The sequence below is a fragment of the Aedes albopictus genome, chromosome 1 (assembly GCF_035046485.1).
Source record: "Aedes albopictus strain Foshan chromosome 1, AalbF5, whole genome shotgun sequence".
Lineage (NCBI taxonomy): Eukaryota > Metazoa > Arthropoda > Insecta > Diptera > Culicidae > Aedes > Aedes albopictus.
The window spans coordinates 49,222,224-49,241,686 of NC_085136.1; the positions used below are offsets into that span (position 1 = coordinate 49,222,224).

General features: G+C 44.2%; 1 protein-coding gene across 4 annotated transcripts in view; it reads left to right on the forward strand.

Moving 5' to 3' along the window:
* The window catches only part of LOC109416129 (PDZ domain-containing protein 7), a 589,320-nt gene that overhangs the window by 133,053 nt on the left and 436,804 nt on the right, over window positions 1–19,463 (forward strand). Inside the window, exons 5-6 of one of the 4 annotated variants that reach the window (XM_029855992.2) lie at window positions 2,489–3,881; window positions 17,460–18,446. The exons of the other annotated variants lie outside the window; for them this stretch is intronic. Of the exons in view, the coding sequence (XP_029711852.1) occupies window positions 2,489–3,881; window positions 17,460–18,032 (1,966 nt within the window). The 3' untranslated portion in view covers window positions 18,033–18,446. Of the gene's footprint in view, window positions 1–2,488; window positions 3,882–17,459; window positions 18,447–19,463 lie in introns of those variants that run through there. 4 annotated transcript variants of the gene reach the window in all.

Here is a 19,463-nt window from a genome sequence, read left to right on the forward strand (position 1 = left end):
TTTCCGAATTAACTTCTAAAAAAAAACTTCTAGAGTAACTTCCGATATTCGTTAAGGCATTTGCTCTCCAGGAATATTCAGAGGTTCTCTTCAGGAATCTGGAAAGATTCCTTTCAGGAATCTGGAGAGATTCCTTCCAGCAATCTGAAGAGATTCCTCCAGGAATCTGGAGAGATCCCTTCCTGGAATCTGGAGAGATCCCTTCTATGAATCTGGAGAGATTCCTTCCAGGAATCTGGAGAGATTCCTTCCAGGAATCTGGAGAGATTCCTTCCAGGAATCTGGAGAGATTCCTTCCAGGAATCTGGAGAGATTCCTTCCAGGAATCTGGAGAGATTCCTTCCAGGAATCTGGAGAGATTCCTTCCAGGAATCTGGAGAGATTCCTTCCAGGAATCTGGAGCGATTCCTTCCAGGAATCTGGAGCGATTCCTTCCAGGAATCTGGAGCGATTCCTTCCAGGAATCTGGAGCGATTCCTTCCAGGAATCTGGAGCGATTCCTTCCAGGAATCTGGAGCGATTCCTTCCAGGAATCTGGAGCGATTCCTTCCAGGAATCTGGAGCGATTCCTTCCAGGAATCTGGAGCGATTCCTTCCAGGAATCTGGAGCGATTCCTTCCAGGAATCTGGGGCGATTCCTTCCAGGAATCTGGAGCGATTCCTTCCAGGAATCTGGAGCGATTCCTTCCAGGAATCTGGAGCGATTCCTTCCAGGAATCTGGAGCGATTCCTTCCAGGAATCTGGAGCGATTCCTTCCAGGAATCTGGAGCGATTCCTTCCAGGAATCTGGAGCGATTCCTTCCAGGAATCTGGAGCGATTCCTTCCAGGAATCTGGAGAGATTCCTTCCAGAAATCTGGAGAGGTTCCTTCCAGGAAACTGGGAAGATTCCTTTCAGGAATCTGGGAAGATTCCTTTCAGGAATCTGGGAAGATTCCTTTCAGGAATCTGGAGAGATTCCCTCCAGGAATCTGGAGCGATTCCTTCCAGGAATCGGGAGGGATTTCTTCCTGGAATCTGGAGAGATTCCTTCCAGGAATCTGGAGAGATTCCTTCCAGGAATCTTTAGAGATTCCTTCCAGGAATCTGGAGAGATTCCTTCCAGGAATCTGGAGATTCCTTCCAGGAATCTGGAGAGATTCCTTCCAGGAATCTGGAGTGATTCCTTCCAGGAATCTGGAGTGATTCCTTCCAGGAATCTGGAGTGATTCCTTCCAGGAATCTGGAGTGATTCCTTTCAGGAATCTGGAGAGATTCCTTCCAGGAATCTGGAGAGGTTCCTTCCAGGAATGTGGAGAGATTCCTTCCAGGAATGTGGAGAGATTCCTTCCAGGAATGTGGAGAGATTCCTTCCAGGAATGTGGAGAGATTCCTTCCAGGAATGTGGAGAGATTCCTTCCAGGAATGTGGAGAGATTCCTTCCAGGAATGTGGAGAGATTCCTTCCAGGAATGTGGAGAGATTCCTTCCAGGAATGTGGAGAGATTCCTTCCAGGAATGTGGAGAGATTCCTTCCAGGAATGTGGAGAGATTCCTTCCAGGAATGTGGAGAGATTCCTTCCAGGAATGTGGAGAGATTCCTTCCAGGAATGTGGAGAGATTCCTTCCAGGAATGTGGAGAGATTCCTTCCAGGAATGTGGAGAGATTCCTTCCAGGAATGTGGAGAGATTCCTTCCAGGAATGTGGAGAGATTCCTTCCAGGAATGTGGAGAGATTCCTTCCAGGAATGTGGAGATATTCCTTCCAGGAATGTGGAGAGATTCCTTCCAGGAATGTGGAGAGATTCCTTCCAGGAATGTGGAGAGATTCCTTCCAGGAATGTGGAGAGATTCCTTCCAGGAATGTGGAGAGATTCCCTCCAGGAATCTGGAGAGATTCCTTTCAGGAATCTGGAGAGATTCCTTTCAGGTATCTGGAGAGATTCCTTTCATTAATCTGGAGAGATTCCTTTCAGGAATCTGGAGAGATTCCTTTCAGGAATCTGGAGAGATTCCTTTCAGGAATCCGGAGAGATTCCTTTCATTAATCTAGAGAGAATCCTTTCAGGAATCTGGAAGGATTCCTTTCAGGAATCTGGAGAGATTTCTTTCTGGAATTTGGAGAGATTCCTTCCAGGAATCTGGAGAGATTCCTTCCAGGAACCTTGAAACTTTTTTTCCAGAAATCTGAAGATTCTTCCAGGAATCTGGAGATTCCTGCCAGGAGTCTGGAGCCAGGAATCTGGAGATTCCTTCCAAGAATATGGAGAGATTCCTCTCAGGAATCTGGAGAGATTCCTCTCAGGAATCTTGAGTGATTCGTCCTTAGAATCTGGAGAGATTCCTTTCAAGAGTCTGGAGAAATTCTTTTCAGGAATCTGGAGAAATTCCTTTTGGGAGTCCGGAGTGTTTCCTCTCAGGAATCTACCATCTGTAGTAGCGCATATTGCTTATTATTACCTTGTTTTTACTAACCCCTGTTCATGTTTTTTATCCTTTTCCTAAAACAGACGCTCAGCAGACCCGCTCACCTGGCACGTGGTTACCATCAGTACCAACTCCGGCCCCTCGTCGCTACCGAACATCCTCCACCCAGTCAATGGAGCCAAAAAGAAGCACCCGCACCGGAGCGAACTGGAGCGAACCAGCTGCAGCAGCAGTAGCAACTCCAGCACCGGCAGCTCGGGCACCCTGGAGGAAATCCCCGGCGGTCGGGACATCAAGGTGGTGGTATCGGTGGCACCCCGGACGAAACTGGGCTGTGGGATTTGCAAGGGGCCGGATTGGAAGCCGGGGATCTTCGTGCAGTTTACCAAGGAAGGTGGTGTGGCGCGGGAGGCCGGGCTGCGCCCAGGTGACCAGATCATGTCCTGCAATGGGCGGGAGTTCGCGGACATTACGTTCGCCGAGGCGGTCAGCATTATGAAGGCGTCGCAAGTGTTGGAGCTGGTGGTGCGACCGGGAGCAGGGATCGACATGTTCCCCGGGGAATCTAGTGGGTACAACAGCAGCGCGAGCAGTGTTAACGGCGATCAGAGTCCGTGTTGGGGCGATTCGACAGCGAAGAGGTTGAGCATCGTCCGGGAGGAATCGATCTCGAAGGATCGAAGGTCGGGATTACAGAGGGCGGACAAAGTGGGACCAAAGACGGCGGGAGGTCACCGCCGGAACAATACTACGATTATTGAGTTTTCAGAAAATGGGACGGTGGTGAACAGTTCGCTGATTTCGCAGGATGGGGCCGGCGGGAAGAAGGAGATGGAAAGCAAAGAGGGGAGTAAAAAGTTGGCCGACATATGCTTCGTTTCGAAGCAAAGCGAAACCAAAACGGTCATTGTCGAGGTGCATCGGAGCGCGTCGACGAATTCGATAGCCACGGGCTCCCCAACTTCTTCGTCGAGTGGAGTCAGCACCGTCTCTTCTTCGGGGTCAACTTCGCACATTCCTCCGCCACCACCCCTGTTTGCAGACAAAATCCCACCACCCCCTCCACCGAGCAGTGGCCTCAGCAGCGGCTATTCGACCACCAACAGCGCCAAATCCGGCGGCCTGGGAACGCAGCATCAGCAGCGCAGTCCTTCGTCGGTCAGCTTGGCCGATTCCAGCGCCAGCAGTGGAATCGATTGCGGATCATCGAACAATGGCGGTGGCATTGGCGGGCTGGGTAGTGCAATCTCGGAGGAACTGAAGCGGAGAGCGCAGAAAAAGGGCTCGCTGTTGTCGTCGACGGCGCAGGAACCGGCCGCGGCGCTCACCGAGCTGGAAAATAGGCTGAAAGAAAAACGATTTAGGCCACCGGTGAACTCGGGCAGTGACGCGGCGCGACATTCCGCCCTGATGGACGAGTTCCGGGCGGTGCACAAGCGCATGTTCAAGAATGGGTTCGACAACGCCGAGATCAAGGTGAGTTGGTGACGATGTTACTAGGGAATCGCGCCACTTGGGCGGTGGCTTCTATATTCGTCTGTTTGCTACTATAACTCAGTCAAATTTGAACCAATTGACACAATTATTGGAATGCAGTGAGAAAGGTATAGTATCTAACCGTGTACAACATTTCAAGTCAATTGGTTTAAAATTGACTGAGTTATAGTGGCAAACAGACGAATATAGAATCCACCGCCCAAGTGGCGCGATACCCTACCTCTCTCTTTCTTTTTCCATTGGTGCCAAGCCAAGCATCAATGATTTTCGGGACCATAATGAACCTTTTCAGATAAATGCTAATTAGGTATTGGTAAATTATGATAATTTCACAATTTGGGTTAAACGAAATGTAGAACCGAATACTTACCATCTCAAGAGATTATTAAGAAATGTGGAGAAAGTCCTGCTAGGAATCCGGAGAGATTCTTTCAAGGAAGCTGGAGAGATTCCTCTCAGGAATCTAAAGAAATTCCTCCCAGGATTCTGGAGAGATTCCTGTAATGATTTCAGACTTGTAAAGTTAATTAACAGCCGAGTTTCTACTTTAATTTCTGTATTTTCCACGGATCACACTTTTCCCGATCCAACGCCGTCGGTGACCGTTTCTATTCTCCCTTTCCCTACCGCTCCCTCTCTCTATCTCCCTTGGTTATGTCAACTCTCACTAAAGCCTATCTCGCACGAGGGGTGCGGCACTACATCCCCCTTAACACTTCTTGATGTAATGTGGCATATAGTTGTTAAACCAGACTGGTTCCTTCCTCTTCCGTTTTCCTCCTACAGCAGTATGCGTTTCCTCGGCTTGTTCTTGATTATCACACGTGTGTGGTGAGTCGATGGAAGGAGCAAAGTTCTGGTTACTGAAAGGTTCGCGATTGTTTGATCCTGTGCTGAAGTCGTTAGAGGTTGTTGATTCCGATTTCTCGATCTTCTTCATGTGCGCTGTGTTTCTTCTGAACTCCTTTCCAGTTGCCGTTGATTTGACCGTCACATCTGATCCCTGTTTGCGAAGTACCACAAATTCTTCATTCATGAATGCTGTGCTCAACTTGTTGTCCTTCTTCATCCGTTTAAGTAGCACAGTATCCCCCACAGCAATATCTTTAACAGTCGCCCTTCTTTTCGCGTCACTGTACTCCTTCCCTTTTTCCTTCTGAATTGAATCGCGATCTCTGGTATCCTCATCATCAACCCGAAAATTCGTCAACTGTGGAAGTTTTGTACGTATTTTCCAACCAAACATCAATTCAGCTGGGGAACGACCTGTTGTGGGATGTATTGCAGAACGATAAGTGAGCAGAAATTTTTGAAGTTCCACTCTCCAGTCTTGTCCAAGTTCCTGAGAGATTTGCAAACGCTTGAGAATGGTACGGTTTTGACGCTCTACTTCTCCGTTCATTTGGGGCCAATATGGAACGGTGTTAATAAGCTTGATCCCGTAACTCTGGCAAAACTCAGCAAATTTTTCGCAATCCTCACTTAATTGTGGGGCATTATCAGCAGTGAGAGTAATTGGGACCCCAAAACGGCAAAATATTGTTCGTAACTCGTCGACTGTACATTCTGCTGTAATACTGTTCATCTCGCATACTTCAAAATATCTACTGTAATAGTCTATGACTACCAGTAAGAATTGTCCTTCTGGTAGGGGCCCTAGGAAATCTATTGCGATGTCTTGCCATGGGCCCGATGGTAAATCTCGTCGACTCATCGGCTCTGGAGCATCCGGAGCGGAAACAAGCATACATCCTCGGCATTTTTTGACATGAGCTTCAACATCTGTATCCATCTTAGGCCACCAAACCGATACTCGAAGATGGCTTTTCATCATTCGAGTTCCGGGATGACCCTCGTGAGCTAAAGACAGCACCTTTTCCCGCAGCGATTTAGGAACCACTATGCGATCTCCTCGCATTAGAATGTTTCCAATTTGGCAAAGTTCTTGTGCAATCACACGATACTCTGTTGGAAGCTCAAAAAGGCGACCACATGCAACCTTGCTCAAGAGTTCTTGTATTTCCTCATCCTGCCTGGATATCGCTTCGATTTCTTCCCATCTTACGGCAGCAATGCTCGCAGCGATGTTTGCAATTTCGTTCACGAATAGTTCCTCTGAGTAATCGAAAGGTGTTGGTTCCAACGTAGACAACCGCGACAAGACGTCCACCACATTCTTTTCACCTGCTACGTGTTTAACGGTGTAATCGAAAGCCTGTAGCCGCAGTACCCACCTCTCGATTCTGGCACAAGGTTTCGAGCGTGCTGTGAATAAAAACTCCAAGGCTTTACAGTCTGTGATAAGGACAAATCTTTTACCAAGAAGATACATTTGAAATCTTTCCACGCCCCATACAGCTGCCAGGGCCTCTTTCTCTGTCTGGCAGTACCGTTTTTCCGTTTTAGTAAGAGATTTAGAAGCGAAACATATGACCCGATGCTCTCCGATTTCGTTGGTTTGTACCAGTATAGCTCCCAAAGCAGATGGACTTGCGTCAACTATTACAGACGTCGAGTGATTTGTATTAAAGTACTCCAAACTTGTGGTATTCGTGAGCGCGCTTTTAATGGCATCAAAAGAGGTTTGATGCTCAAGCTTCCATTCAAATTGCGAGTCTTGCTCTGTCAATCGTCGTAGCGGTTCGTCTAGGGCTGCCAAATTATTAATGAACTTGTTCATATAATTTGCGAGCCCTAAGAAACTTTTTACCTCCGATACATTTACCGGTCGTCTGAATGAAACGAGAGCATCGACTTTAGAGGGCGAAGGACGAATTCCATTCGCCGAGATCACGTGACCGATAAACTGAAGCTCGGGAACCCCAATAATACACTTTTCGTGATTTAGAACTACCCCTCGGCCGCGTAGACGCTCATAAACCTTTTTCAAACGAATGTTATGTTGCTCCAAATCGTCGCCTTCTACATAAATGTCGTCCAAATAGCATACCGTACCTGTATCGATAACTTAAATGTGATGTCATTGATAAAAAAAAGTTTGTACCCACTTACCCTCGCATCCGGCCAAAATCTCTTCCATGACTTTCTGGAATATTTCCGGGGCGGAAACTAAACCAAATGGAAGCCTCTTGAATCTGAAGAGGCCCCGGCTAGTGATAAACGTCGTTATGTCACGCGACTCTGGAGCCAGTTCTGTTTGCAAAAATGCATCCCTGATGTCAAGCTTACTACGCACTCTACCTTTCCCAACACGCGCGAGAAGCTCGTCAACTACCGGCATAGGGTAACGTTCGCGCAAAACCGCTTCGTTTACGCGTCTGAGATCCAAACATACGCGTGGCTCACCGTTGGCTTTTCCCACAACGACCAATGGAGAGACCCATGTAGTAGGCCCTGCTTTGACCTAAAATATTGTTACAAAACAGTATGTCAGTAAAATAGTACAATGAAGGAAATTTATTCAACATCCGACACGAATCAACTAATAATCAAAACAATAACTAAACAGGTTATAATGTAATGCTGTTTTATTTAGTTTGTTTGGAATAGTAACATAAGAAAGTCAGTCAATAGAAAAAGAAAGTAATTAATAATCAATCACCTCGATTATGTCCTGCGCCAACAACTGATCCAGTTTACCATTAACTGCAGCCTCATATGGGAGCGGTATGCGTCTTACTGGTTGGAATACGGGTTTGAATGCAGGGTCCATGTGGATCTGCACCTGTACATCCTTTATTTTCCCGAACGGAACGATTTTTCGATCTAGTTGATTCACCTCAATGCCGATTTTCAGGACCCCCAGTGCTTTTGCGGTTTGATCACCCATGATGCAGCGTTGGCCTTCCTGTACGACGAAAAACGTAGCCATTTCGCTCTTGAATCCAATCTCAACTTTGGCGCGAAATGATCCCAAAACATTCAACGGAACCTTGCTTCCGTAGCCTTTTATGATCTCTTGGCAGCCCTTCCGCATATCCTCGACGATGACGCCATGCTGCTTTAGCCTTTCCCATGCTGCTGAGTGGATCAAGTTCACATCGGACCCAGAGTCCACCAACAGATCGAGCATCACTCCACCGACGATACATTCAAGAACATTCGATTCATTCCCAAAATGGAAACAGTAATAGGGCTTCTGATGCGAATCTAACTGGGCCGGTGTGTCCGAAGAGGGTCCGCTGTTAAGCTGCTGCTCACTCTTCTCGACCAAACGCACTCTTTTCGCTCCTGAAGTTGTTGATCTGGATGTGAATCGTGTTCGGCATACAGCCTCGAAATGGCCCGCTTTTTTACAACGCCGACATGTTTGATTTCGAGCCTTGCATTCCTTAGATGACGATATGTGCCCTCTTGTACCGCAGTTGAAACAGGTGATTTCCCGGTTACCTTGGAACTTGCGGTTGGGTCCAGGGATTCTATTTAGGTCCTTTCGGGCCTCTACCCGGAACACCTTGTCTGACACTAACTCCTTGGTGTTGAGCGAAGTCAAATCGCTGACTTGTTGTTCCACGCCTTCCAACATGGCCCCCATGCCTTCGACTTCCGCCAATGAAACATCTTTCTGCAGAATCCTGCGCCGCAGCTCCTCCGAAGCGCAACCTTCTACGATAACATCCAGCACGAAAATCTCTGTCAGTACTTTACGTACATCAACAGTGTACTTTTCCAGTCCGCAATCCGCTAATTGTTGCCTGCTTCGGAGCACAAAATGGGCAAATCTCTCGTTCTTCTCCTGACGAATTTTCCTCAAACGACATCGCTCCAGAATGTACTGTCGCCCAGGCTCGAAAAAATCATCCAGCTTGGAAACTGCTACGTCATACCAGTTTGGTTTGGTAGAGATCAACGGTAGCTTGTCGACGTCAGGTAGGCTTTCATACACTTGTTGAAGCTGCTTGCCACCGAAATGCAATAATTTCGCACGCATTTTTTTCTGGTCAGTGATGTCGTAGGCCTCGAAATAGATTTCCAGAGCCGACTTCCAACTTTTCCATTCCTTCGCAAGTTGATTTTTTCCAATCTCTTCACAGCGGAACGGTGGAATCGGCCGGGCTTCGTCAATCTGCAAAATATAGTAAAAGTAAACAAATGATCAAGATGCCAAAAACACTCATGTTTTGCTTGATCAGTAACATTTTTTTTTTGTCTTCAGTATCAGCACAAACGAAGGTCTGCTATGACGGTAGTACCGTATAGTACACACACAACAAAATGTTCCTCAGAACGCCTCACATACTTCTCAAAGTAATATCATCCTCGGATGTCATTCTTACTCCTCAGAGTATCCTGTCGATCGACGTCTGCCGGAGAGATTCCCTTCAAGAATCTGGAGAGATTCCCTTCAGGAATCTTGAGAGATTCTTTTCAGGAATCTGGAGAGATTCCCTACAGGAATCTGGAGAGATTCCCTTCAGGAATCTGGAGGCATTTTCTCCAAGAATCTGGAGAGATTTCCTCCAGGGATCTGGAGAGATTTTCCCCCGGAATCTGGGGAGATTCCACCCCAGAATCTAGAGAGATTCCATTCCAGAATCTGGAGCGATTTCTCCCCGTAATTTTCGGAATCTGGAGAGATTCCTCTTCAGAATCTGGAGAGAATCTTCTCCAGAATCTGGATGTTTTCCGGAATCGGGAGATTCCTTTCCGGAATCTGGGAAAATTCCTCTCCGGAATCTAGAGAGATTCCTCTTGTGAATTTGGAGAGACTCATCCCCGGAATATGGAGAGATTCCTCTCCGGAATCTGCAGAGATTCCTCTTCGGAATCTGGAGAGATTCCTCTCCGGAATATTAAGAGATTCCTCCCAGGAATTCGGAGAGATTAATCTCCGAAATCTGGACAGACTTTTCTCCGAAATCTGGAGAGATGCCACTCTGGAATATGGAGAGGTTCCACTCTGGAAAGTGGAGAGATTCCTCTCCGGAATATGAAGAGATTTCTCACAGGAATTCGGAGAGATTCTTCCCAGGAATCTGGAGAGATTCCTCCCAGAAATCCGGAGAGAATATTTACAATCTCTCTGGGTTCTTGGAAGGAATCTGCCCACGTTCCTGAAAGAAATCTCTTTGGATATCTGGAAGGAATCTCTCCAGATTCCGGGGACGAATCTCTCAAGATTCCGATGAGCAATATATCCAGATTCCGGAAAGCAATCTCTCCAGATTCCGGAGAGGAATCTCCCAAGATTCCGAGGCGGAATCTTCCCAGATCCCTGAGTCGAATCTCCTCAGATTCTAGAGAGGAGTTTTCCCTGATTCCGGATCGGAATCTCCCCAGATTCCAGAGAGGAATCTCCACAGATTCCAAAGAGGAATCTCTCCAGATTTCGGAGACAAGTCTGTCCAGATTTCGGAGATTAGTCTCTCCAGATTCCGGAGAGGAAGCTCTCCAGATTCCGTAGAGGAATCTCTCCAGATTCCGGAGAGGAATCTCTCCAGATTCTGTAGAGGATTCTCTCCATACTCCGGAGAGGAATCTCTCCATACTCCGGAGAGGAATCTCTCCAGATTTCGGGGTATAATCTCCACAGATTCCGGAGAGTAATCTTTCTTGATTCCGGAGAGGAATCTCTCCAGATTCCATAGAGGAACATCTCCAGATTCCAGAGAGGAATCTCACCAGATTCCGGAGAGAAATGTCTCTAGATTTCGGAGAGGAATGTCTCCAGATTCTGGAGAGGAAAATCTCCAGATTCGGGAGAGGAAACTCTCCAGATTCCGGAGAGTAATCTCTCCACATTCCGGAGAGGAATATCTCCAGATTTCGGAGAGGAATCTTGCCAGATTTCAGAGAGGAATCTTTCCAGGTTCCGGAGAGGAATATCTCCAGATTTCGCAGAGGAATATCTCCAGATTCCGCAGAGGAATCTCTCCATACTCCGGAGAGGAATCTCTCCATACTCCGGAGAGGAATCTCTCCATACTCCGGAGAGGAATCTCCCAAGATTCCGAGGCGGAATCTTCCCAGATCCCTGAGTCGAATCTCCCCAGATTCCGGAGAGGAGTTTTCCCTGATTCCAGATCGGAATCTCCCCAGATTCCAGAGAGGAATCTCCCCAGATTCCAGAGAGGAATCTCTCCAGATTTCGGAGACAAGTCTGTCCAGATTTCGGAGATTAATCTCTCCAGATTCCGGAGAGGAAGCTCTCCAGATTCCGTAGAGGAATCTCTCCAGATTCCGGAGAGGAATCTCTCCAGATTCTGTAGGGGAATCTCTCCATACTCCGAAGAGGAATCTCTCCAGATTTCAAGGTATAATCTCCACAGATTCCGGAGAGTAATCTTTCTTGATTCCGGAGAGGAATCTCTCCAGATTCCATAGAGGAATGTCTCCAGATTCCGGAGAGGAATCCATTGGCGTATCTAGGATTTTTTCCCAGGGGGTGCCTAGGGGGTGCCAGTTTCAGTGGCTTCTAGGTTATTTTGCTTTGTTTTTGTAAAAGGAAGTACCGATCCTCCCTCAATTTTTTAGTATAATGATATACTGCATCGCGGAAAAAAATAGAACGTAAATTTAAACGCGCTATATTTCAAAGAACAGTTTTTTTTTGGAAAATCCAAACCGTTGTACTGATGTGAGGTTTGGAAACTTGATAACTTGATTGCGTATAATACATGGAATTTGTATTTTAGAAATTGTTTTGCAATTTATTTCAATTAAGACTTTTGCAAATCTCTCAGAAATTCCTTTGGATTTGGCAAATTTCTTCGGAAATATCTTTGGATCCCCTTCGGCAATTTCTTTAAGAATTTATTTGATAATATGTTTAGAAATTGACACTTAACACCTTTCACGCATCTTTTGAAAATTTTATCATCAATAACTTTGAAAATTTATTCGGAAATTCTTTTATATATCGCTCCAATAATTGTAATGAAAATTCTTTAGAAATTTTCTTCTGTAATTATTTAAGGAATTCCTGCAGCAGATAGTTTTGGAATACCTTCGGCAATCCCGATATTACTTGCATTGAAAATTTATTTGAGAATTTTATCAGCAATTTCCTTGGAAATTTTGGTAACTTCGATTATTACTATGGGAACTTCTTCGGTAATTCATTTGGAAATTGATTCGACAACTTCCTTAAAGATTTCCTTCGAAAATTTATTTGAAAAAAAAAAATCTTTGGTGGTTCTTTAAAAATTCTGTCACGGTGATACTACGACAATTACTTCTGGAATTCTTTCAAAATTTTATTCAGGAACTCCTTTGATGATTTCGGAAAATTCTCTGAGGATTTATTAGAAATTTTTTGTGAATGTTTGTGAAAATTTTTTCAGAATATATTTCGGCAATTTATTTTGAGATTGCATTTAGCCAATTAAAAAAAGAAATCCTTGATGTTTTCTTTAGGAATACCACCGGTAATGAATTCCTTTGCAACTACTTTGAAAGATTTTTTTATCTGTATTAGGGTAATTGATCCGATCATGGAGGAGTTAAGCACTGGGTTCATGCTTAAACCACAATTGTATCGCCCCAAGCAAACTTTTTACATGGATTGAGTTGAAAATAATAAAATCTATCCTTTATCTACGAGAAAATAACGAAATATTGCCACTTTGAGTTTGTTATGAGCACTTTATTCGTTTTTATCTGAAAGAACATTGTGTTACTAATGTTGCGGTATGTGTTCCTAATGTTGCGGTATTTTGTTCCTATTGTTGAGGTATCCCATTGAAATCATATGGGATACCGAAACATTAGGAACACTATCGCAACAATAGGAACACAGCAGCAAACACATTTAGGAAAATATTTTTTTTAATAGGTTTTTGGGCAAATCTTAAGCAAACAAATGGTGCAATCTCATAATTTAAGCACAATACATTAATTAAAATATCTGTTGGTAACATTTCAGTCGATAAAGTGCTCAATTGCCATTACCGCAACATTAGGTACTACCACAACGATGGGAACAATTACCCTACGGAATTTTTAGCCCTAGGCTAGATGGACTAGATCACGCCCGAAACCGGTCGACGTTAAGGTAATTTTAATCTTTTCTTGACGATTGTAAGAACGATAAGTGTTATGTCTTGTCTCATGTCGCGTCTCGTGTGTGCCGTGAAGTTCTTACGTTAGCATAAACTGTAAAAGTTAATAATTCCTTCAGCATGTTTTTTTTTTAATTCTTTATGATTTAATTCTAGTTATGCCTATTGCTTCCGAAAATTGCTTAATTGAAAAATCAGAAATTCTGAACTGGGCTTGCTTGAAGAAAATCCTATGAAATTCATGGAAAACTTCCCGACAAATCCCAAAAGAAATTACTGGAAAAATTTCCATCAAAATACCTTAGAACTTTCGAAGTTGTGGAGTGAACCTGGTGTGATGGTTAGATCACTTGACTATCACGCCGAGGACCTGGGATCGAATCCCACTCACAAAACAATGTGAGTTCTTCCTTCGGAAGGGAAGTAAAGCGTGGGTCCCGAGATGAACTCTTCGTTTTTGGACGTGTACGAACAACGTACGAAAATCAACGCAGTCAGTCGGACATTGTCCTGTAGATGGGCTAGATCACGCCCGAATCCGGCAATTTTAATCTTTTCTTGATGATTGTAGGAACGATAAGTGTCTTGTCTCATGTCGCATACCGTGTGTGATGCTGAAGGAACTTGCAAAGAAATGGCCATACTGTGGTCTAGCAAACACGGAGTCGTGGGTTCGAATCCCACCCATCTATCAATTTGTCAATTAGCTATAATCTGTTGCTTCTAATTAATTATAAGTTTTTCCCGTGCTTCCCTAAAGAATTTCACTATAGATTTTTCTAGTAATTCTTCCTGGAATTTCTCTGGAAATTCCAACTATTCTCGAAATTCGTTTAGGGAATCCTCTAGAGATTTATATTGGAATTTCTTCAGCTGGAATTCCTTGAAGAAGACCAAGAGGAGTTCCAGGAGTAATATCATGATTAATTTCTAGACCAATCCTTTATTAACTCTAGAGGATCTCCTGGATGAGTCTTGAGAAAAATCCTTGGAAGAATCAAATGCATTTCTGAAAGTATCCAAGGAAAATTGCCTAGAAGAATCCCAGCAAGAATACCAGAAGAAATTCCTAGAGGGATTCCTGCAGGTATCACAATAAGAATTTCTGGAGGAGACCTAGGAGGCATTGCTGACACATTAGATGCAGCAGGAATCGCTTATGGAACCCCAGGAGGAGTTCCTGGATGAAAGTCAAGAGAAATTCCTGGAGGAATCCAATGATAAATATTTAGAGAAATCCCAGGAAAAAAATCCTTTAAGATTTCCAGGAAGAAACACTGAAAGCAATGCTCCTATTAAGATTGCCTTGAATAATACCAGCAAGTTTTCGGAGGAATCCCTGGAGAAATTCTTAGAAGAATCCCCAGAAGAACTCTGTGAGGTATTTCAGTAAGTATTTCAGGAGGAGTCCTAGGAGGAATTGCTGGAAGAACCACAGCAGGAATATCTTGAGAAATTCAGCTGAAATTTTTGGAGGAAGAGCATGAGAAGCTTATGAGAGAATCCTTCGTTAAAAATTCCTGGAGGAATCACCGGAGAGCTGCTGAAGAAATCACAGGAAAAATCTCAAGAGGTATTATTTGCAGCATTCTGGGATGTATCATTGTAGAAATCTCAGCATAAATCCTAGAAGTAATTGCTGGAGGAAACTACACAGAAAATGCCTGGGAGAATCCAAAGAAAAAATCCTTGGAATACCTAGAGAAGTCCCTGCAAGAACCGGTAAAGGTATTTTGAAAGAATTTATAACGAAGGCCCTGATTGAATCGCAGAAGGAATTTCTGAAGGAATCTCAGGAAGATTTTCCGGAAGAATTTCAGCCATAATGCTAGGATAAATTCGTATAGGAATCACTAGAAGAATTTCTGGACGTATTCTAGTAAGAATTTATGGAGGAATTGCTGGAAGAACCGCAGGAAAACTTGTTTGAGGCATCCTTGAAGGAAGGCCAAAAGGAGTTTATGCAGGAATTTCTGGAGGAATCGTTGGATAAAATCTCTGAAGGAATTCCTGGATGAGTGCTTGGAGAAATCCGTGGTAGAAGAATCAAAGAAATTTCTGCAAGAATTCCAGGAAATTTGCCTGGAAAGATACCAGCAAAAAAGCCAGGAGAAAGCTCTAGAAGAATCCGTAGCATAATTTCTAAATTTCCACAGTTAGAATTTCTGGAGGAATTCTTAGCTGGAATATCTGGAGGAATTCTTAGAATCAGGAATACCGGGGGTATCCTAAAATAAATTCCCCTAAAAATGCCTGGAGGATGCCTGGAAATCTCCAGAGGATTTCCCGAAAGTATTGCAGCAAGTAAGTATGTCAGGAAAATTCCCTAGAAGTATTTCTAATGGGGATTGCTTGAAGAATTCCAGCTGGAATTCATGGAGGAAGGGCAATAGAAGTTCTTGGAGAAATCTTCTGTGGAATTTCTGGAAGAAACTCTGGACGAAGTCCTGGATAAATCCTTGAAGAAATCTCTGGAAGAATCACCGAAGGGATTTTTAGAAAAATCCAAGGGAGATTTTCCGGAAGAATTTCTAGAACTTCCCTAGTAGAATACCTGGAGGTACCATATTGAGAATTTTTGGAGGAGTTCTAAGAGAAATTGCTGCAAGAATCGCAGCAGGAGTTGCTTGAGGAATCCAAGCTACAATTCCCGGAGGAAGGCCAATATAAGCTTCTGGAGGAATTCCATGAGAAATTTCTGGAAGAATCTCTGAATAAAATCTCTGAAGGAATTCCTGAAAGAATCACCGAAGAAACTTCTGAAAGGATCCCAGGAAGATTGTCTTGAATAATCCCGCCAGGAATTCCTGAAGGAATCCCAATAGAACTTTTTAGAGGAATCCCTAGAAGAATTCCGAGAATTTCCTAAGAAATCCTAGGAGAAAATGCTGGACCAATCTCTGCAGAAATTTCTAGTATGTACAGGGGGTGGCCAAAATGTTTGGGATAGGCAACTTTTTTTTCTCTCACAATAAAGTTCAACATGGATTGTTTAATCTACCTTCCGATGCAGGAAGTAAATCAAATTTCATAAATACAAGCACGTTATAATCGAAAGAGAGGTGACTTAAATAGAGCCTCTCATCTGCACTTAGGACCTATAGAAATGTTTGGCCTGAACATCCTAAACGCTAAAACGTACAAGTATTTAAGTAATTCTGGGTGTGCTTAAGTTTTGTTGAAATGTGCCATTAATAAATATTAGAATTTTTTTTTTATTCTTAATCACTTAACCTAATTTTACAGCTCTATTGTCCACTAGAGCACTACGTGAGCGATTACCGTTGACAGCTGCACTTACACTTTGTTCAGCGCCTAGATGTATTCTATTATATTCTACTATATCCAACTGGTTGCCTTCGTGCTGCTTTCACTGTTCTACTCTATTCATAGTAGAATGAAGAGCACGAGGATGTGGATGGGTTGCTGTTGTTCCTTCACCAGTCCGATTGGTGGTCCATTATGAGTTGCATTTCGTCGATGTCCAGGAATCCGGGTCTGTTTGAGCCGTTGGCTCAGAAGGGGGTCAGTGTCAGCCGCTCTCAGGGGGAAGAGCAACTGACGAAAAATTGCAAGTGCCGGGGCTGGGATTCAAACCCATGACCATCCGCATATGAAGAGAACGTAATATTAGAATTATTGTGTTAAGTTTTAAATTTTAGGCATCTGTCAAGAAAAGATTCTAGGGGGTGCCAAATTTGTTCTAGGGGGTGCCAGGCACCCCTGGAACCCCCCTAGCTACGCCAATGGAGGAATCTCACCAGATTCCGGAGAGAAATGTCTCTAGATTTCGGAGAGGAATGTCTCCAGATTCTGGAGAGGGAAATCTCCAGATTCCGGAGAGGAATCTCTCCAGATTCCGGAGAGGAATCTCTCCAGATTGCGGAGACGAATCTCCAGATTCCGGAGAGGAATCCCTCCAGATTCTGGAGAGGAATTCCCCTAGATTCCAGAGAGGAATCTCTCCAGATTTCGGGGAGGAATCTCTCCGAATTCCAAAGAGGAATCTCTCCAGATTTCGAAGAGGAATCACTCCAGATTCCGGAGAGGAATCACTCCAGATTCCGGAGAGGAATCTCTCCAGTTTTCGGAGAGAAATATCTCCAGATTCCGGAGAGGAATCTCTTCAGATTCCGGAGAGGAATCTCTCCAGATTTCGAAGAGGAATCTCTCCTGATTCCGGAGAGGAATTTCTCCAGATTCCGTAGAGGAATCGCTCCAGATATCGGAGAGGAATCTCTCCAAATTCCGAAGAGGAATCTCTCTGAATTTCGAAGACAACTCTCTCCGAATTCCGAAGAGGAATCTCTCCGAATTCCGGAGAGGAATCTCTCCAAATTCCGAAGAATTCTCTCCAGACTCTGTAGAGGAATCTCTTCAGTTTCCCGGAAGGAATCTCTCCAGATTCCTTGGAAGAATCTCTTCAGCTATTCTCTCTAAAATATCTTCCTGGATCTCTCTTGGCTTTTTCAGTAACTTACTCAGCTTAACAGCTTTTTTGTGCCTTAACTTTTCTGCGGCATTCTAATCAGATGAAGATCACTTTAAATCATTTTGTCCGAATCCCAACTATCTAATCCACTTTTTCCTCCCACAGAAAGCACCTTCCAAAGATAAGTTACCGATCGAAGTCAGACCACCGGGAGCAACAACCACAAGCTCCGGAAGCACGTCTTCTAGCAACAGCTGCACCCAAGGAGGAAAGGGAACCATGGGCCGGGTGGCAGCATCCGAACTGGCCAAAGCCAACGGCGACATCGCCGAGCTGGAATCGATAGAATCCTTCCAACTTACGAGCCCCACCCCTACTCCGGTCCGGCCCCCGTCGTACTACTTTTGTCCGCAGAACACCGGTCCACCCACCATGAAGAAGTCCCAGAAACCGATCGCAGTTACCATCAGCGAGTACATTGGCGTCGGTGGCAACGATGAAATTGCTCCCGATCTACCGAAGAAGATCGGAAACCTGAAATACGAGCTAGAGAAGACCCTGTCGCTGTCTAATTTGAGGCAGCGGAGTGAGTCCCGTGAGGATCTTGTGGAGCGGATCCAGATCGGGTCGCAGCTGGATCAAGGAACGAGATTGAGCAGAAGTTCGTCGGCCGTTACGACGGTGTCCAATGGCAACCGGATAACGATTGCTATTTCCAATGGCGCTGAAAAGAAGTAGGCGTTGACGGTTTGAGAGGATCTTTTTGAATGTTTGTCTTATTTTGTTTTTGCATGTGTATGTGTTGCGTGCTAAGTTGTGAGTAACGTGTACGGATTTTCCGTACATTATTTTTTAGTTTTGTAAGGCTAAGGATTGAATCTTTCGTTTTGTCGATGTTGAGATTATTGGAACGGTGAAGCTTGTCACATGTAACTACATGTTTCTTCCGGATATGTTTTGTCAGAACAGTGTATAGATAGACGATATATGTATTGGTTAAGACTATATTTACGGTAACTCGTACTTTGCACGGCAAAGTAAGTCGCGCGTTTTGTGTAATAATCTACATGTGAAAAAAATATGCTCAAAACCATGATTATATTGTAAGAGATGCCTGTATTTATACTTGTTTATATACCTTCTAACTAATAATAGCAAATTTTGTTCTTGCAATGGAAAGGAAAGAAAGCTTTACCGTCTCAAAGCTCTCTTGTACGCAATTGTTCTTGCATGCAAGTGATCGCCATCAAAGAATAGGTGTGGAATTGGTTGCATTTGCAGAGTTTGATGTTTTGAAAACTCCCGGCCAACTTGATCTAATTTAGGTAATTAGTATTTTTTAGCTGAAACTTATTTTAAGCTGGTAAATTCAATAATTTTTGTTGACTTTTGACTGTGGGTTTTGGACTCTGATTTTGGAAGAACATTGAGTACTTGAATCGCAACACGACTGTTAAATTAAAAGTGTTAATCTGTGCTATATTCCAATATCCGAAAGATGGTGGCGTGTCGATCGATGACCAATACTGATGTTGCAACATCACCAGGGTGATGAATACCTCTGACATCACTCACCGTTTTGCAGAGCTAGAATTTTCAGCATGTTTGGGGTTGATTTTTTACAAAACTTTTTATGATTTAGCTTGGATGATTGTTCGCAGTGAACATTGAATGGTGATGAATTGTATGATCACACTGGCAGTGGAAACCATAAACCAAATGCACGCTGCAACCGCAGGAAAAATCCCACGTTTATGACGTTCCGAACTTTCACCAATAGGTGGCGCCTCAAATTGGCCACCACGTGGCGTCACAAACATGTGCGGCTTGCCACGGTTGTGTAGAAATAGCGTAGGTAATTGAATATATCAACCAATGAAATTGTCATAGCATCAGTCAGTAGTCAGTAGTGTACGGACCCAATGATGTGGAATCGGATTCGAAATGGTTCACATTCCGCGCCTATTTAATCCACGCATTGCGGTGATGGCGAAAGTGGTGGTTTGTCGCCTAACTGAGCCCATCCATCCGTTGTCAATCCGAAATCCGAAGGGAAAAGAGCTGCTTTGATGTGCTGTGCCATGCCAGGTGAATTCACGTGCGAGGATTTGATTCGGATGGATGAGGGAAATAATTTTGATTGAGCATCGATGTGACACTAATCAATTG